The sequence below is a fragment of the Ursus americanus genome, chromosome 18 (genome assembly GCF_024610735.1).
Source record: "Ursus americanus isolate L20-20 chromosome 18, mUrsAme1.1.p, whole genome shotgun sequence".
NCBI classification, from domain to species: Eukaryota; Metazoa; Chordata; class Mammalia; order Carnivora; family Ursidae; genus Ursus; species Ursus americanus.
In genome coordinates, this window is record NC_142144.1 from 2,790,742 (window position 1) to 2,808,872 (window position 18,131).

Consider the following 18,131-nt stretch of genomic DNA (forward strand, 5'->3'; position numbering starts at 1 on the left):
TACCCTGGCCTGGCACCTGGGTGGTGGGGCCAGACTCCCCCCCAGGGCCCTGCCTCTCTGGCCCACTGCATCCTCACCAGGCCACCCTGGGTGCCTGGGTGTTGCAGGGAGAAGACCCCAGAGGCCGCTCACGGCTTCAGGGTAACGGGTAACATGGCCTTCGGCACAGACACCACCCTCCTGGACCTGCACACCACACAGACGCCCCCAAACACTGGCTCAGGAAATGCCAACTCCCCACCTTCCCCTCCCTCTTCCCTGTGACTCCAGGGTCTCCCAGAGCTCCGGGCAGAGGAGTCTTTCTAGGAGAAGTTATGTGACCACAGGCAGGGTGGGCACCCAGTGAGAACCAGCAGGCAGGCCTGGCCCCAGAGGCCCAGGGCTGTGAAGAGCAGTGGTCAGGACTGGTGGTGTAGGGTCAGCGGCTGTGGGATGGGAGTCCCATCCTGAGTGCTCCACTGGGTTCGTGTTCCGGGTGCTATTTCTCCATCCATCCAACAGGCAGAAACCTCAAAGGCTGCCAGCCCCGGAGTGCAAGCCACACAGCCGCCACCTAGGGCCCCCAAATCTTGAGACCAGTCCTCTGAGGAACGCTCTAAGGCACAGACTTTACCAAGAGGTACGCCACCCTTCTACCCCAGAGGTGGCTTGTGGGGGAGGTCAACAAGGCTTCACGGGGCCTCATCGATGGGGCTACCCACCCATCCCAGGGACCCCGAGGTGAGGACAACCCAGCCAGCACCGACGGGGGGTCAGGAGAACGCAGTGATTGGCAATAGCCGGCTCGGGCCCCAACCAACGATGCTGTGTTCCCTGCCCAGAAAGATGCCAAAGGGTCCCGTAGAGTCCCCAGAGCTGGTCTCCAGACCTGTGGCCAGAGAGCCCTCAGCAGGCGGGCCGGGGTAGCCGTGTCCCTAGGCACAGCAGGCAGACCGCCCCACACTTCTGCCTGGCAGCTAGGCCACACCTCCCGCTCGGTGGCAGTACCCGGCTCGGCTGCCCGCCGGAGAGGCCGAGAAGCAGCTGCAGTTGTCATCCCTGGACCTGCTGGGAGCCCGCAGGAGGGGGGAGGCACCGGCACAGAAAGGGGGTGACAAAAGGAACACAGAGGAGCTGGCAGCCACCATGATTAACCTGCATCAATACTGCCACCACCCAGGGCACTGCAAAACGGAGCTCCCCATATCCACGAGCCAGCCACGTGACACCGCCGGGGGGCTCTGAAGCCCCCTGCAGACAGACGCCGTGTATCGCACACACGGAGCCTAGCCAGGCCTCCAGCGCACACCTACCCCACGCAAGTGTCGTAGCAGGAGCTCTCCGGGCCCCCCTCCGCCCATTCTGCAGGCAGGGAGAGGGCTCAGGGGGCGAGGCTCTTCCCAAGCCTGAGCGAGAGCCGGTCAGGACCCTCCACCCCCACGAGGACCCCCTGTGGCCAGCAGCGTGGCCGGGCACCAAGCTGCAGGTACCCCAGGATCCGGTGGCTGACGGCGATGCCCACTGTGGGGACGGAGGGCCGGGAGCGGGAAGCACGCTCACCTCTCCGAAGCCAGCAGGGGCTCCCAGGCGCCGAGGCCTCCCCTCCCCGCTGTCCCCTCAACTCTCCCCCACCCCTGCGGGGAGCTGCCCAGACGGCGGAGGAAGGTGGGTGGGAAGGGGGGAATTCCTGGTGAAAGCCCGCCTGCAGCGTGGCACCTCGAGGCGGGAGGGGCCCCCGAGCCCGCCGGCGGCTTGAGCCAGTTTCTCTTCAACAGGAAAAGAGATGATCCTTGTTTCATTTTGAGCTGTGTTGCCCCGGCTGGCTCGGAGGCCCTGCTCTGTCGTGGAACGCCTGTGCTCTCTACCCGCTCCAGCTGTTTTTCTCATTTTCATTTGCATCCCCGTTGGCTTCCGAGACACACTCGCCCAGATGCCCAGGCTCAGCCTGCCCACAGCCCACCCAGCTACGGAGGAGGGTCGGGGCCTCCGGGCAGGTGGCCGGCAAGTCAGAGCTTTCTGGGATGGTCAGGGACAGGGGATGCTCTGGGTGAAACTCCTCTAGGCCGGCATGCGCAGGTCTCACCTGGGGGCAACCCCAAGGCTCCCCTCTGCACACGGAGCACCCCCGTTCCACGGATGCTGGCATGAATGCTCAAAGCCCCCAGGATGTGGTTGCCCGGGGCCACACGGCAGGCAGGGGCAGGGCAGGGCCAAGCCAGGTGTCCCTGGAGAACAGGGCGTCTTCTCAGTTTCTGAGGGGTTCACGGAGGGCTCCCCAAGAGCCCCACCGCCACGTGCCATGAGCCCTGGCCACACAGCATCCTCCCCTTGGCAGCCCCAGGCTGCCAGTCATGTGGGGGGCCCAGCTGGCAGAGCTGTGCAGACCGGAGACGGGGCCTCACCCGTGAGACAGACCTAGAACAGGACGTCTGCCTGCCAGAGTGGGGCTTCCCCGCGTCAGCTGTCACAGCGGTGCCTCCCCTCCACAGGGGTGGGGGCCTCCACGGTGCTCACCTGGACAGCACAGCCGTCCAGCCTCGCCTCCCCACACGTCGGACCCGACCAAACCCAGAGCGGCCTCTTCACAGTCCGCCCTTGGCTCGGCACCCCTGCCCCACCCGGCTGAAAGCCCGGCCAGCTCTTCACGGCTCTGGGCAAGAAACCGCCCCGAAGGGCCCCCTCTGGGGCCTGCACAGACAGACGTGTGACCCCCACCCCACCACCCGCCGCATCCCTGGCCGTACGGGCTCAGTCTGCGATGCTGATGGCCTGGGCTGGATCCCACGCTGAGATCCAACTGCCCACCCAGCCACCCACTGGGGACCTGCCGTGTGCCAGCCCGTACCCTCCACTTCCTCCCTTGGGCTGCCAGCCAGCGCAGGGAGAGGGGAAACAGAGGCCCAGAGGGGGCCGTGCAAGCATGGGGCCCGGCCCGGCTGAGCCTAGCACTTCTGCCCTGTCCTCACAAACATCAAACCATGTTGCCAGGATGCCGACTCCTGACAGCCATGGGGGGTAGGGGTGTGGTCACGGAGGGAGAGAGGCAGCATCCATCCCCTGCAGCCTGCTGCCCCAAGAACCCAGGACGGGACCGCAGGGAGCACCCACACTTGCTCTCAGCCCACAGGGTCTCTGGGCAGAATGGGGGTGGACGGACAGACGGCCCGGGAGAGCCTCCTTCTGGGCTCTGGGTGATCACGACCTCCCTCCACACCGCACTGCACCCCGCCCCCCGCAAATGTCCCAGCAGCCCCCTTGGGACTGAGAGCTGCAAGTAGCCACGCCCAGATCTGGCCATAGCCAGGCCATTGCTGTTTCCATGTGCCCTGTCCGTGGCCATCCCTGCTGATCACTGGGCAGGACTGGCCATGCTAGCACCTGCCATGGCTCCCCATTAACACCCCCAAGCCCCGAGTGAGGCTCCCTTGCACCCCAGCACTCCTGCCTCCTCCACGCTGGCCGAGTGGGGCCGGGGCCTCTGCCCTTGCAGTCCCTGCCCCCGTTCCCTTTCCTTGCCCTCTCTGGCTCACTAAGGTCCATGTCTCTGAGTCTCATGAGCAACCCCCGGGGTAGCCGAGGCCGGAGTCAACATGGGGGAGGAAATCTGGGGAAAGTATGTCTCCGCTGTTCGTCCCTGTCCTTGGGAACATCAGCAAATAACTCCCGTGAGCTACAATTGACATACAGTTTGGAAGGCCTAGGGCGGGGGGTAGGGGTGTGGAGGGCAACAGGGCTGGGGGCCAGCCACCACAGGACCAGTCAGGTGACCAGCGTGTGCGGCCGGTGGCAGGGCCATGCTGAGAGGCCTAGGCGACCGGCCCCCTCCCCTGAGGAGCTGGGGCTCAGTGAGGCCCAGTCTTGGGGGGGGGCAGCCAGCAGTTAAGGCCAAGTCTAGAGGCCTGGGGGAGGCCAGCGCAGCAGACTGCAGCGTCCAGCTCTCACTCCATCCAGAGAGAGTGGGGACACCCCCTCAGCATCCAAGAGAGAGAAGCAGGGGCCCAGAAACATGCCTTCTAAGACTTCAGACCCACCCCAATTCCCAAAACCCACACACAGTGCATGGGGCAGCAGCCCCTGCCAAGTGGGAAAAAGGGCGTGGACCCCCCAGCAGAAAACACACCACTTGCCGGGTGCCTGGGGACCCTCACGGCCTGGCCCCAAGAGCACCCGGCTGTACTGCATGGATCCACCTCCCTCCGTCAGAGGCCTCGAGAACAATGCCCTCTCCTACCCAGAAGCCGAAGACCGCAGGTCCAGGTGCAGAAAGAGCCCAGACACCAGGACAAAAGCCTGACGGGCTCAAAACAGCTGCACGGATCCAGAGGCTAAAGCTTCATGCGTCTGACTCGCAGAAGCCGTCCTCGCTCAGAGCCTACTGACGCGGCATCACACACAGCGCTGACTGTGGGGACGACTCCAAGGAAGACTCGGGAGGAGCTACACGCGGTAGCAAGGGCTGACAAGTAGGGGACAGTGGGACGAGTCTAAAAAGGAGACAAACGGGGCGCCTGGGTGGCACAGCGGTTAAGCGTCTGCCTTCGGCTCAGGGCGTGAGCCCAGCGTGATGGGATCGAGCCCCACATCAGGCTCTTCTGCTGTGAGCCTGCTTCTTCCTCTCCCACTCCCCCTGCTTGTGTTCCCTCTCTCACTGGCTGTCTCTATCTCTGTCGAATAAATAAATAAAATCTTTAAAAAAAATAAATAAATAAAAATAAATAAATAAAAAGGAGACAAACGCCCAGCCGCCAGGTCCACGTTCCAGGCAGACCTGCGCTCCTCCGCAAGCGGCCAGAGCAACGTGCCCATGCCATCCGCAGGGGACACGGTCGGCATGCCCTGCCGCACGCTCAGGAAGCCTGGCCCGGTCACCAAATGCCCACGATGACCGCCTGCCACGCACAACCCAGTACCCCGCTCACATCTCACACCCCCGCCACGTCCAGCTGCGAGCCGCCCAGCCAGATGGAACGGGCCCCCCAGCCCCGGTTCAGGAGCCCAGAAAGGGGCCTCACAGCTCACGATACTTTCTGTGTAAGTCATTTTATATGATTGTAAACGTCTGTCATGACAAGAGATAAGCTGACCTGGGAAATCCTCTATGCGTCCATTTTACAGATGTGGAAACCAGAGCCAAGAACTAAAGGGGACAGTCCGGGGTCAAGTGTGGAGGCAGACAAGAGACACACGGTTCTTACCCTCAAGGAAGAGCTGCCAGGGGGGCGTGAACCCACCCCCACTGACAACTCCAACACCAGAAAGACCGAGCCCCTGGTTCCAAGACACATACCAGAAGGTTCTTTGCTATAGGAGGACAGGGCCTACCTCGAGTGGGCCTTCACAGTCACTCGGCCAGGACTGCCCAGCACCGAGGGCAAAGCTGGGTGCAGAGATGCCCAGGGTGGGCTCGGGTCACCAGCATGCGATGGCCGGCCCCAGGACGAGGGTGCAGGGCAAGTGCGCCCCGGGCCCCTCCCTTAGTTCCTGACATCGCGGAGTGTGGGAAAGGCTTGCCAAGGGCATGTTAGGGGCAGGCGGCCCCCAGTCAGGACAGCAAGGTGCCCAGCTGCGCACTCCAGGGCCAGAACCCCACGGTTCCCTGCGCTGTCCACACGGCACACAACAGGCCGGGCCACGGCTCCCAACACAGAGACACAAGCAAGAGCCTGAGACATTAAGGGTAAACATCCACAAATGGCCAGAGGACTTTAAAAGGCCCAGTGGAACAAGGTGGTCCGAGCTCCACCCCAGCCGGCCAGGTCTGTTTGAGTCCTTCCCCTGAGCCTCTGTGGCCCTGGGAAAGCCACTGCACATGGGGGCCTCAGCTTCCCCTGAACCCAGGCACAGGAGACCACGTCCCCCCAGGGGCATCTATGAAGGCAAGTCAGCCAGCTACACGGGCCCTGGCGCGGGCAAGCGCTGACCACACGGGCACCCCTGCTCCAAGCTGGAAATGCCAAGGGCCGGGACAGGCGGGGACGTGCCCCCCGCCAGCACAAGGGGTTACTCCAGCCTCTCGCCTCTCAGCAGAGCGGGACTACAAGCCGCCCCCCACCCCCCGCCGGCCTCCTCCCTGTCCACAGCCCCTCTCCAATTAGACTAGTCCCACGGCCCCCACCTCAGGTTTCCCAGTGCGAAAGGGGAGTGAGCCAGATCCCAAGAGGCCCTCCCCAGAGCTGGCCGCCCTCCTCACCCCACCCCAGAACCCAGAGCCCACACCCAGGCCAGGCTGCCCCCAGGCCCACCAATCCCAGCTCTCACCTGCCAGCCACCTGTGGTCCCCTGCCCGCCAGGCCAGGCCCCCTCCTGAAAGAGAGGCCAGGAGCTGCAGCCTCATGGCGAGTGTGGGCGACAGGTCCCACCACGGGGGCGGCCCCATCAGCCCCCGGCCCACCGGCTCGGGGTCCCACGGCCTCCGGGGATGCAGCGTGGCGGTACCCAAGCAGCGGAGCGGGGGGGCCGGGAGGGGAAGGAGGCACACAGGAGGACCGGCGTCTCCACGAGGCAGCCGCCAGCGTCAGGAGCAAGTGGTGCTCATGCTGGCCCAGCGGGCGAGTTCCCCTTTCCCAGGGCCCGCCCAGCCCACCACCCTCACCCAGACACCTGTGACCACAGGCAGCTCCCATTGGCTGAAACCAGCACTTCTTGGAAGAGGACAGGGACCCTGGCTTTGTTTCCTCAATCTGAGACACGACGGGCCAGCCTGCAGCTGGTGCACCAGATGGGCACGCCGCCTGGCCAGAGCCTGGGACAGAGGAACAGCCAGGGCGAGTAGACCTGAGTTCAACCCGCTCCCCTGCCAGCCAGCGCCCTGGCTGCAGGCAGCTCAGGTGACCCGGCCAGCCCCCTTCCCCAGCTGCTCACTGCTGTGAAGACGGGGCGCGCTCCCCGCAAGCTGACAGCCGGCATGCCCTCCAGCAAGGGCTCCGTGGTCCAGACACGCGGTGCTTGTCCCAGCCTGGCCTGCGATGCTGTGTCCTCCCTCGTCCCCAGCAGGAGACACTGCACGGAGCCCTGGAAGGCAAGGGTCCCGCAGGAGGAGGGGGCAGCAAAGGTGCAGGCCCAGAGGCCGAGAGTCCCAGGCAGGACAGAGGGAGGCCGGGGTAAAGCCTGACTGCAGGAGGCGTAGGGGAGCCTCGAAGAGCCCCACAGCCAGGGAAGCAGGACCTGAGCGGCCAGGATGGGCCCCGCCTCTGGGGGCCACAGGAACTCAGCCTCTGAGGGGAGAGGGTCTTCAGGAAGCAGGAGGAAGGAAGCTTTCACGGGCCCCCAGCCACTCTGCAGCCACACAACGGGTCATTCTTCTAGGGCACAGAATGCCTTTTGTGGCCCATCAGCCAACGGCCCCGGGCGGGCAGTGGGAGTGGGGGCATGGGGACCACAGCACCAGCCTTCAGCTCCACCAGTCCCTGCCAGACAAGGAGCCCGAGGCCCGACCAGGTCTATCCACGCTGGGCTGCGCTGCCCAGAAGGCAGGGGCCAAGGCTACGTGGGCGGCTCTGAGCAGCACACACACCCACCCCCACATGCTGCCCGCACAACCCCCGTGCCTATCACTGGTACTGGGGATGGGCCACCAAGATGTGGCCGGGGCTGGAGGGCCACGAGGTCTCCTGCAGCAGCCCCACACTCAGGCCCACGCCATCCGGAAGCCCTCTGCAGGCAGCGCTCCATGGCATGGTCCATGCACCTACACCCAAGGTGCCACTGCCCTCACTTGAGCATGTGGAACCCTGGGCACCCGCCGTGCCTCCCGCAAGACTCTTACAGAGGGGCCAAAGTCCTCAAGCCTGGGCCCAGACAGTCCCCTGCACCCAGGCTGTGCCAGTGCACCCCACACCTATCCACCCATCCGCTCATACCGCCCTCCACCTGAAACCCAGCCAGCTGTGGGACTGCGACAGTCCCTTCCCTCTGCCCACGGAAAGCCCACCGAACTCCTGATTCCTGGCCTCCCCCTGCAAAAGGCTCTCCTGGTGCTCACATCCCCCAACTCAATCCTGTCACCAGGGACCCACGTCACATCTCAGCCCCCTCTGCACCCTCGCCAGCATTTCTGCCCAACTGGGGTTCTGGGGTCATGAGGGAAGGCCCCAGCAGTCACACTGCAGAGTGGAGGGGCCCGGGCCTCCCAACTGCAGAGTGAGAGATGGCACTTCTGCATCTTTATCTGGTTTGGCGTTTATACCGTATGCACATGTCGTTTTCATAATAATGACACAAACCACCTGTGGGGCAGCCTGACTTTAGCAAGGCCCCGGCCGGACAGGGCCAGGCTGCTGCCGCCCATCCTCTGTGTTGGCTGCAATCCCTCATGCAGTCCTCTGCACGCCTCCCAGCGCCTGCCCGTCTGGTTCAGGGCCGTGACCACACCTAGATAAGCTCACCCGATGGACAGGTGGGGCGAGGTCCTGTCTGGAACGGGCACTGCAAGCCAGTCCACGGGAGGCTTTCTTCCCAAGAGGCAACGCCAGCTCAGCTGCGGCTTGTGGTCGGCCGTGCCCCCAGCTCCTCCTCAGCTGCCTGTGGCCTGGCCGGTAGGCCGGGCTGCACTCCCAGGGCAGGGCAGGGAGGTGTGGTCCCTGTAAGACCCCTGGCCCCCATCCCACTGGGTCAGTTAGCGTCTCCTCACCAGAAAGCTAACGCTCGCTGTTTTGGGTAGCCAGGGAGGAAAGGTGCTCAGTGCCACGCCCGGCTCGCCCTCAAAGCCACAGGTGACAGGCGGGGTCTAGGACTGCAGGGCCACCCCCCAGAGCCAACAGATTTATTCCTGCCCCTGCAGGACAAAGATCAAGCCCAGCTGACCAGGCACGGGGCCTGTCCCGACTGGTAGCCTCGGGTGGTGCAACCTGGGCACCAGTCCCCACCATGGCCCACCTGAGACCCGGGGAGGCCAGACCTCCTCCCACCCCGTCACATATGCACACGAGGCACATCCATGTTGGTCACAGGGTCCGAGAGTCCTACCAGCACAGCGCTGGCCCTGGGCATGGCCAGGTGCCTCCTGGCCCCTGGGGGAGGTCTCACCAACAGGCCCTGCCCTGAGCGGGCCCATCCAAAGACACTCAAATACTTAGCAGGTGCCAAGAATGTGCCAGGCGCTAAGCAGAATGGAGAGCAGCAGTGTGTGCCCCCTCTGGGTGGGCAGAAACACGGCAGGGGTGGGGGGGGCATCACCCAGGGGGTATTGCACCTGCTCGGGGGGCTGGCTCACACGAATCCCTTTGCAATCGGCCCTGAACGCCATCCCCAGTAGCCAGAGGCTGGCCGTGGCCAGAGCGTTCACAGCACGGAAACCGGGAACCCCCACCCACCGGAGCTCCCCCGCCACACCCGCCCGGAGCCGCGGGGATGCCCCCTCCCGGCCTCAGCTTCCCCATCTCTACCGGGAGGCGGGCTGGCGGGACCAGAAAGGCCCCTCCTCTCCCCCCGGCAGCCCCCAGCCCCACAGACCTACTGTGCCTTCCAAGTCAGTCCCCCGCCTCTGGTCCGCCCGGCCGGTCCGGCCACGTCCAAGATGGCGGCCTGGAGGCCTGGGGGGCGCGGGAGGCCTTCCGCCCCCTGCGCCCGCGCCCCGGCCTCCCTCTCCCGCCCACGGCCCGGCCCGCCCGGCCCCCAGCTCCGGGTCCCTGCGGCCCCCGCTGCACCCCGGCCTCCCCTCCCAGCCGAGGCGCCGGAGCCCCGTGCGGAGCACACACACACCGCCCGACCTCAGCTTCCTTCCTCCCCGCACGCCGCGGCGGCGAGGGGGCGGCGGGCAGGCCGAGGGCCGGGCAGGAGGGGCGGCCGACGTGGAGGCCGGCTGGCCTCCGCCACCCTCCCGGGTCCAGGGACAGGCCCCCCCAACGGCGCCCCCAGAGCAGTCCCCGCCGAGGACCCCCGTGAGCCCGGGGGCTGATGGGTGGGGAAGCTGCCCTCCGAGCCCTGCCCAGGGCCGCTGAAGACCCATAACCAAGAGCTTGGGAAACCTCCAATCTACCCAGGGGGCTCCGTCCATTACTCCCCCAAGGCCGGCCTACCTCCCTCTCTCTGAGGGGTCCTGTGGCCACAGGGGGCTCACCTGCCCCCACGCCGGCCTCGGCGTCCGGCCCTGCCCAGCCCCCCAGCCCTCTCCAGTCAGTCTGCTCATCCACCCCTCTTAGCCCCAGCCCTGGCCTTCAGAGTAGGCATGGTCATTCACTCTGGGTTTTTCTGCCAGGAACTCCTCCTCCAGGAAGCCCTCTCTGCCCCTGCCAGACAGAGCCCCAGCCCCAAAAGACCCTCCCAGAGCACTCAACCCCAGCCCTGCAGTTGCTAGTCTGAGCCCACCAGCCCAGACCATAGGCTCTGATGGCTGACAGGGTCATCCCCTGGACCCCAGCCCTCGGCCCAAGCTAGGCCCTTTGGTCACCACTCCCAGCCATGCTACCTCTTCAAAGCCTCTGAGCCTCAGACCTGCTCTGGCCGCCCCCATCTCCCCCAGGACCTCGCTCCACCAGCCCAGCCCACTTCTGTCCTTCTTTACAGTGGTACCCAGATGGCCCTCCGAAGGTCTGGGGGTTTGCCCTGAAAAGCTGTGCCCAGGTCACAGCAGGCAAGAGGCTCTGCCAGGCTCAGACTCCGGCTCTGACTCTGCCCACACCAGTCTGTAAGCACTCCTCACAGTGGGGAGCAGAGCCCCCCGCCCCCCACCCCCCACTCCTGGGGCTCTGCTGTCTCTGCAGCAAAGTGGGCCTTCAGCAGGTGTGGCTACCATCTACCTCGGGACACCTGCCGCTCTAAGCCCCCTGATCCAGGGACTGGTGGCCCCCCAGCCCTGCGGAGGCCCTTCCTCTGGCCTCTGACCCCCAGCACCGGGTGAGGCTAGGTGGCCAGTTCTAGCCTGCCAGGCACAGGAACAGGAGTGGGCCAGCACGGGGCTGGCAGCTGTGGGGGCTCGAGCACCAGAGGCTGCCCCTTCCAGCCCACCACACTGCCATACCTGCCCCCTGGCCATGCAGGGGTAGGACTCCACGTCCTTCAGCCTTCCTGCCTGGCCTTCTCCCTTCCCCACGGGTGTGCTGTCCACTTGTAAGGTGGGCACTGAGGCAGCAGCTGCTCCTTGGGGAGCACTGACCTGGGGAGGCACCAGCTTCTCATAGCCACCCAGCCTCCCTAGCTCTATAGGGCTGGGCCCCAAAGAGAGAGCCCCCCACCTCGCACAGCACAGGCCGGTAGGAAGCTGGGTCTCATAGATCCAGTCTATGTCCCAGCTTCTCCAGGAGGCCCCAAGCAGGCCCCCAACCCATCCCGCTCCTACTCCCCAGTACCAGGCCAATGGCATGTCTTGGCATGCCACCCCACAGCCAGGCCCCTGCCACCCCCGCTCCGAGGATCGGTGTGACTCACAGGGCCGGAATGCCGCCCGGCCCCCACCACGGGCAGCCGCCCCGAACACACACACCTGTCCAGACTTGATGCTGGCAGACGTCAAGAGGGCCTGGGAACTGGGTGTCCCCAAGACCGTGGGGCCAGCCAAGCACTGTGCCTCGGAGGAGCTCCCAGGAGGGACCCAGGAAGGTCATTCTCGGGCAGATGGCTCAGGAAATGCAACCCTATAGGGCTGGGGCCCCCATCCCAAAGGCCCCAAGGGCCCAGTGGAGCAGCTCGGAGAAAGGCCTCAGAACTCGGATGGGGTCGCAGCCTCCTTAACGAACACGACCCAAAGGCCAGCATGCGGACCGACCAGGGAGGGTCCTGGACCCACCAAATCCAGGTTCAGGGGCCGCCGCCTCTCCCCACAAGGCCGAGCTTCACCCTGGGGCTGGGCAGGTCAACAGGCCCCAGTCCCTGCACGGGCCTTCTGCTCGGGCCAGACCAAGGTCTCAGCTGTCCATTGGGGGTGTCTGTGTCTTGTCACCTCCCACAAATAAGGGGTGCTGAGAAGGGGGCAAGAAACAGGAGGGCAAGGCCCCGCCAGCCGTCAGGGGAGCGTGGGAAACGCCTCCAAAGGGGCAGCTCCATCTTGGCTCAAAGGGCCGGAGCTGCCCTGTGACACAGAGCGGCCCCTGGCAGCAACATCCACCGCCCCACCCCAGCACCCCGAGGGCAGGGGCCTCCTCAGACACCCCCACTGGCGCCCCCCGGACCACAGGTCCCAGAGGCCATCCCCACAGATGGCCAGCGAGCAAGGGAGTCCCCGTCCCAGGATGCCTCTGGGAGCACAGAGTGCTGGGTACCCACGTCTCCCATGCACGGGTCACAAAGGTGCCTCAAGATGGCCTGGGCTTCGCCCTCGGGGAGCCCACAGAAGTGGGCAGAGATGTTGGAGGCAAGGGGCCTCCCTTAGTGCAAGTGAACAGGGGCAGAGCCTGAAGGAGAAATAAAGAAAAAGGTCCGGGAAAGAGTACAGCAAGGACAAGCAGGTAGGACAGGGAACACGTGACGTCCAGTCCCGCTGCACGGAGGTGTGCAGGGTAGGGCCAATGAAGTCGGAGGGGCCCAGGGGTCTGGCCCCAGGTCCCTGGAGCCATGTCAGCAGGAGAGCTAGGAGGTAAGCGCTGGCAGCACGGAGGGGAGGCCAGGGGCTCGCAGCCCGGCGCAAGGACAGAAGCAGGCCTCTCTTCCGGTCACAGGATGGAGTAGGACAATCTGACTCGAGGAAACAAAACAAAGTCACAGCCAAGGGCAGCCTGGCTCCCACCCTACGCTCCGCTTGAGGGGCTCACACAGACCGCGCGGGCCGGGGGCCAGGAGGGCTGCCAGTGTGCAGGACGTCCAGGGACTCCAGGCCGGGCCACCTCCGGGCTCCAGAGCCCTCGGGGTACAGAGAACCGACCTCCCTCGGCAAACCCCAACTCTGAGCGGAGCGGCTGGGCAGGGCAAGCCCCCGGGGGTCAGAGGCCCCCGCTCCCTGCCTGTGACCAAGCTGTCGGCCGAACTTGGTGAACCACAGCCCGGAGCTGGAAGGGGCGGCGGAGGGAGCCACGGGGCGCTGCCACAGTCTGGCCGGGCATCTACCACCCTCCCAGAAGACGGCACCACAGGCACAGGGAACGCGCCCCAGAGTCTGGCTCCACGCAAACCAGCCAGCAAGCATCCTCATTCCCTCGAGGCCACGGATCCCCCGAGGGCAGGCTCCCTCTTCCTTCTCCAGCTTGAGAAGATAGGACAGTGCCACCTACCGGGGGGGGGGGGGGGCAGGGTCCTGGTGCTGGGCCCTGTGCACAACCATCACACGCAACACCCATGGTGGCCGGGCACCCCCGGGAGCTCAGCCCTCCTCACTCGCACTCTCCCCTCCTCCCCGCCCCGGCCTCGCCCGCATGGCCCCTGCCCACTTCCAGCTGAAGGCACCCCTAATCCCCAAAGGCAGTCAGCACAACACCCCGGCCCCACCACCCTGGCATTGCCCCAGCCCTGTGCTCACCGTGCTCAGCGCCCCATCGCCCCCCCAGAAGTGAAGCTGTGACCAACACAACACTCGCACACGGGAGCGGAAAGAAGGGAGGAAGCAGAGCCCCGAACAGAAACTCTAAATCCTCAGAACAGGGCACTGCTTGCTACCAAAATCCAACACAGGGGGAGACGGTGTGTGTGGACCGGACCACGTGGGACCCTGCTTCCTCTGGTGGTGGTGACACTGGGGGCAAGGCCCCCACCACCCCGTGCTCCCGCAGACACCTGTGCTGGAGAAGGTGGTGGTGGTGCCTGGACCCTGGGTGACCCAGCTGGCACCCAGCGGGCCTCACCGGGCACGGTCCTGCTTCATTACCAAAACGCTCACACACCACGCAGGCAAGGCTTCGGGAAGGACGGGTCACTCGAGTGACCCTTGACATGACATCCAAGAAAAACCAGAGAGACGGAGCAACAGCCGTCAAGACAGGTGATGGGGTTGATGGAGCCACGTGGGGTCCCCAGGCCGAGGTCCACAGAGCTGCACACGAATGGGAGATTCCGTTTATGGCCAGCACGTTCTGCCTCGAAGCCCAAGGCAGTGCCACACAGGGGCCTCCTGCCAGGGGGCCACACAATGGGGGCCCCCCCGCTCAGCTGGGCCCCACCCGGACAGACAGCCCCAGAGCGAGTGGGCTCCTTGGTCAGACAGTCAGGAACTCGGGTCACCACCCCTGCACTAGGAGATGGCACAGGGTGACTGGGGGGTACCCAGCTCAGCCCATCCGTGACCTAATGACCCCTGGTGCTGGCCAAGAGCAGTCACCGCCAACACTGCCTAGGGGCCCCAGGAACAGAGGGAGGGCTCCCCTGGCCCCACAGCTCAGAAGCAACGAGCCTGGAGTCCTGTCTCCCATGAGGTCCCAGACGCTAAGCAAGGCCGGCCAGGGTCCCTGCTCCCCAGTGCCAGCCCCGCACTAGGCTCACCCCTCGGCCAGGGGTCTCAGGGCTTCCAGGGGGAGCTGCTGGCCCATCCGGAATGGCAGCAGAAAGTGTGCCTGGGAGGAAGGGAGGGTGTGGGGCCAGGACACACAGACCAGGCCCAGCCTGGAGGTAAGCTCAGCCCAGCCCACCCGCGCAGTGAGCCCGGCGAAGAACGCGCGTCCTGCACCCACCCACTACAGCCCTGCCCGGGCTCCCCAAATCCAGTGCCATTGGCCCCCACTGTGGCTTCCTGCCTCCCTCAAACCCCGCAGCCCATACGGACTCAGAGCCCAGACCCTTCGGTCTCTGGTGCAGGAAGCTGGGCAAGTCCCTCCCAAAGGCCGTGCATCTACAGACAGCAGAAGGCCCCTGCCCGGTGCCCAAGGGCTGTAAACGCCAGCCGGGGAGGGGCGCTGCCAGTGTCCTCTGACACCCCCGACACGTGAGACCCAGCACAGGGCACTTCACAGCACACAGCTCATCAAGGTCACCGTCTTTTTACAGACAGGGAAAGTGAGGCCCCATCACACGCAGTTCAACCTGCCCAAGGCCACACAGCTGGTCAGCGGAAGCCGGACAGTGAGGCCGAGGCTGCCTGGGCGCAAGGTGCGGGGGGGAGAGGGGAGGAGGCAGCTGGAGAAGGAGGGGCAGCAGAGCGGGGCAGCAGGGATGCTGACATCAGGGGCCCTGGCGGGAACCGGCACCCCCGCAGCGGGGTGGGGACCACTCAGGCAGGGGAGCGCAGCTGGACGCACACCAGGGCACGCAGCACACGCCCGCATGCACGCCCTGGGGGGCCCAGCAGCCACTATGACGCCCCAGCCCGGGGGAATGCCCCCAGGGTAACAGGAGGGCACTGACCAGCACAGGACCCCTGGGGTCCCGGGTCCTCTCCAGGAGTGCTCTGGTCCTGTCCTCCGCTGGCCATGAGAAGGCCTGGCCAGTCCCAAGAGGGCAGGTCCCTTCCTACAGGAGATCCCAACTTTGACAGAAACCAAAAACCCATACTGCATTTTTGTTTAAAATTAAATAGTGAGACAGGCCACTATCTACCTGCACTCGAGAAAAAGGCCGTCCCGCAGCAAGAGGACAGGAGCACCAGCCGGGGCTGGGTGGGACGCCGTGGCTGGGTGGGACGCCGTGGCTGGCTCCCACGTTTCTTTGGCTTTGATGACAGAGCTACAGGGTGCTTGGTTTGGGGGTTTCGGGGGGAGGGGGGTTACAGAATCTCAGCATCTCCCTGTCAGCCCCTTATACAAACTTCCCCACCTAAAGCCCCCTCCACGCCAACGCAGATCTGATTTTCTCCAAAACTCCACCCACCCCCCAGAGCCCCTCCATTGCCCCCAGGTGAGCTGGAAGGAGCAGGGGGGGGGGGCAGGAGCTCCCTGCCCAGCACCAACCCCCCCGCCACCCATCTGCCTCCAGCCTGTGTCCTCGGCTGTAAGATGAGAGGTCTAACCTCGACAAGAGGCCGCTTGGCGAACTCAAACGCCAGCCCATCCGAACAGTCCCTGGGCTGACCCAGACATGAACCAGGGTTTACTCTGGGCCGGGGCCTGCTGGGAGCCTCCACCAGCTGCCCAGAACCAACACCCCCAGCAACACCCCAGAACTCCAGAAAGGGCCAAGGTCCCCCCAGGGAACCCCCCCAGTCTCCGTCCAAGAAGCTCCCTCATCTCCCAGACCCTGACTGTGCAGCTGAGCGAGGGCCCAGGGGCCATTCTGGAGGGGGGAAGGTTTCCTGCAGTGCCTGGGCCAACCACAGCCACAGCAGCCACCTCCTGCCCTCCTCTCGCCCGTGTTCTCCGGGCTTGCCCACTCTCCACCCCCAGCCTTGGAACCAGGTCATTCCAGGAACACACCAGCTCTTGGGCCTCTCGGCTTGGACAGGCTGTTCCCTGGGCCGAAACTTCCCCTACGTGTCTCCTGGCTCACTCCAACCCAATTTAAACACCTCCTCCAGGATGCCTTCCTGATCCTCTCAGCCAGAGTAGGGACCTCCTCTACCACACAGCCCCGAGAGAGCCCCAAGCCAGCTTGTCTGAGGCTGCTAAAGTCTGGGGGCTCCAGAGGGCAGGAGCCCCAACTGGTTCATCAGGCATCCCTGGGGCCTGGCCTGGAGCCTAGCCTAGGACCTGGCATAGAGAGGTCCCACGTAGACTTAGCAAATCCACGCATAGGGTGCAGGTGAGAAAGGGAGGTACGGGCCAGTACAGACTGCAGGATTCACCATGATCCTTAAGAAGCAGCGGAGCAAGCACCAAGTTTTAAAGAGATCACAAGGCATTGGCAAGCTGTGAAGGTCAAGCAGTTAAGCCACCTCTCTGAGCAAAGGGATGCCGTCACATATGAAGAAAGTGGCCAGGAGGAGGCAGTGGAAGTGGACTAGGGACCATGAAGCTGGCCTTTCCTCACCCTTCCCCACAGGTGGTAAGCAGCAGGTGGCCCACGGCCAGCAGGCCTGGGCTCCACTCCTGGCTGTACGACTCCGACTCGGACTCCAGGCCGGGAAGGGCCGCAGGCATGGGACTCAACCCCGCTGGGTCCGAGGGCTCAGGTCCTCGGAAAGGCTCAGCTCCCTGCACGGGTCATGGAGCGCTCACCAGTAGGACACCTGTTCCTCCACTGCCCCTGTGCCAGGAGTAGGCAGATCACCAAGGCTGGGCCCTGCCCAGGGAGAGCTGTCCAAAGACAGACTGTCCCAGGAGCCCACAGAGCTATCACTGACGCACAGCAGCAGGAAAGGCATGCTGTCTGGGAGCGGACATCAGGGAGGGCTTTCTGTAGGAGGCACCACTCATCTTCCTCCAGCTACAACACAGTAGTTTCCTACATCGCCCCGCAAAACGACCCCTGCACTCTGTGAGGACGGGACAGACCCCCGGGCCACGGCCACAGGGAGGGTGGCAGACAGATGAGGGGGACCCTTGGCAGCAGGAAGCACTGAGACGAGGGCCCATGTCCAGTCCCACCCTCTCGTGGCCCAAGACTACAGGAAACGACATCACCCCTCTGGGCTACGATGCTCTCATCTGGAAGATGAGCCCTCCAGACGCAGTTGTGTGAGGACGTAAGTGGTTGCCCGGTGCCCGGCAGACCCACAGGAGCAGGCGGCATCAACCACAGCCCGGGCACAGGGCAGGTGCTCAATAACCAAGAGCCACTTCGGGGGTCACAGGAGTTCCCGCTGGGTCACTCCCAGCCCGAGGGTAACCCACAGCGTCCTCCCCACCCCGACCACGGAGATGTCCACCTCACCAGAGCGCGGGTCTCCCGAGGCCCCCTTCTCCACGGCCCCCGGCTTGGCGGTTGCCTCGCTGTGTGGCCCAGGCCCGGCCCCTCATCCTCTCTGGGCACCTGCTTCCTCCTCCGTAAGAGACGGTCTCCAGCGCCCCTCCCCTGCTGACGAGCGACAATCAGACGCCACAGCCAGGGCGAGGCCTGACCACAGGTTTCCTAGAAGCCCAGCCCCCCCGCCCCGCAGCAGGGGGCCTCACTGTCCTGTGGGCCCCTGTCCTGCTCCCCTTCACCCACAGAACCAGGTACTGGAAGTGTTCTCAACCAGCTCCAGGCCCAGGCCAGCAGTGTCCCCCTGGGGACCCTGGGCCACCTGTCCAAGGTGGGCCCGCTCAGAAGAGCAGACCTGGGATGTGCCCCCAAGAGAGCACTCTCCTGCTGGACCGTGTCCCCCCAAGTCTGACCCAGAGGAATCCCAGGGACAACGGTTCGCTGGACACCTGGGCACCGGTTCGCTGCACACTGGCTATGCGACCCCAGCAGGTCAGCCGGCTCTCTAACCTGTTTCTACCTCT

The 18,131-nt window shown here is 65.0% G+C and overlaps 1 protein-coding gene across 2 annotated transcripts in view; it reads right to left on the reverse strand.

Moving 5' to 3' along the window:
- The window catches only part of RXRA (retinoid X receptor alpha), a 99,520-nt gene that overhangs the window by 36,145 nt on the left and 45,244 nt on the right, over positions 1–18,131 (reverse strand). Inside the window, exon 1 of one of the 2 annotated variants that reach the window (XM_087869219.1) lies at positions 6,238–6,370. The exons of the other annotated variant lie outside the window; for it this stretch is intronic. Coding sequence (XP_087725345.1) covers positions 6,238–6,355 — 118 coding nt within the window. The 5' untranslated portion in view covers positions 6,356–6,370. Of the gene's footprint in view, positions 1–6,237; positions 6,371–18,131 lie in introns of those variants that run through there. 2 annotated transcript variants of the gene reach the window in all.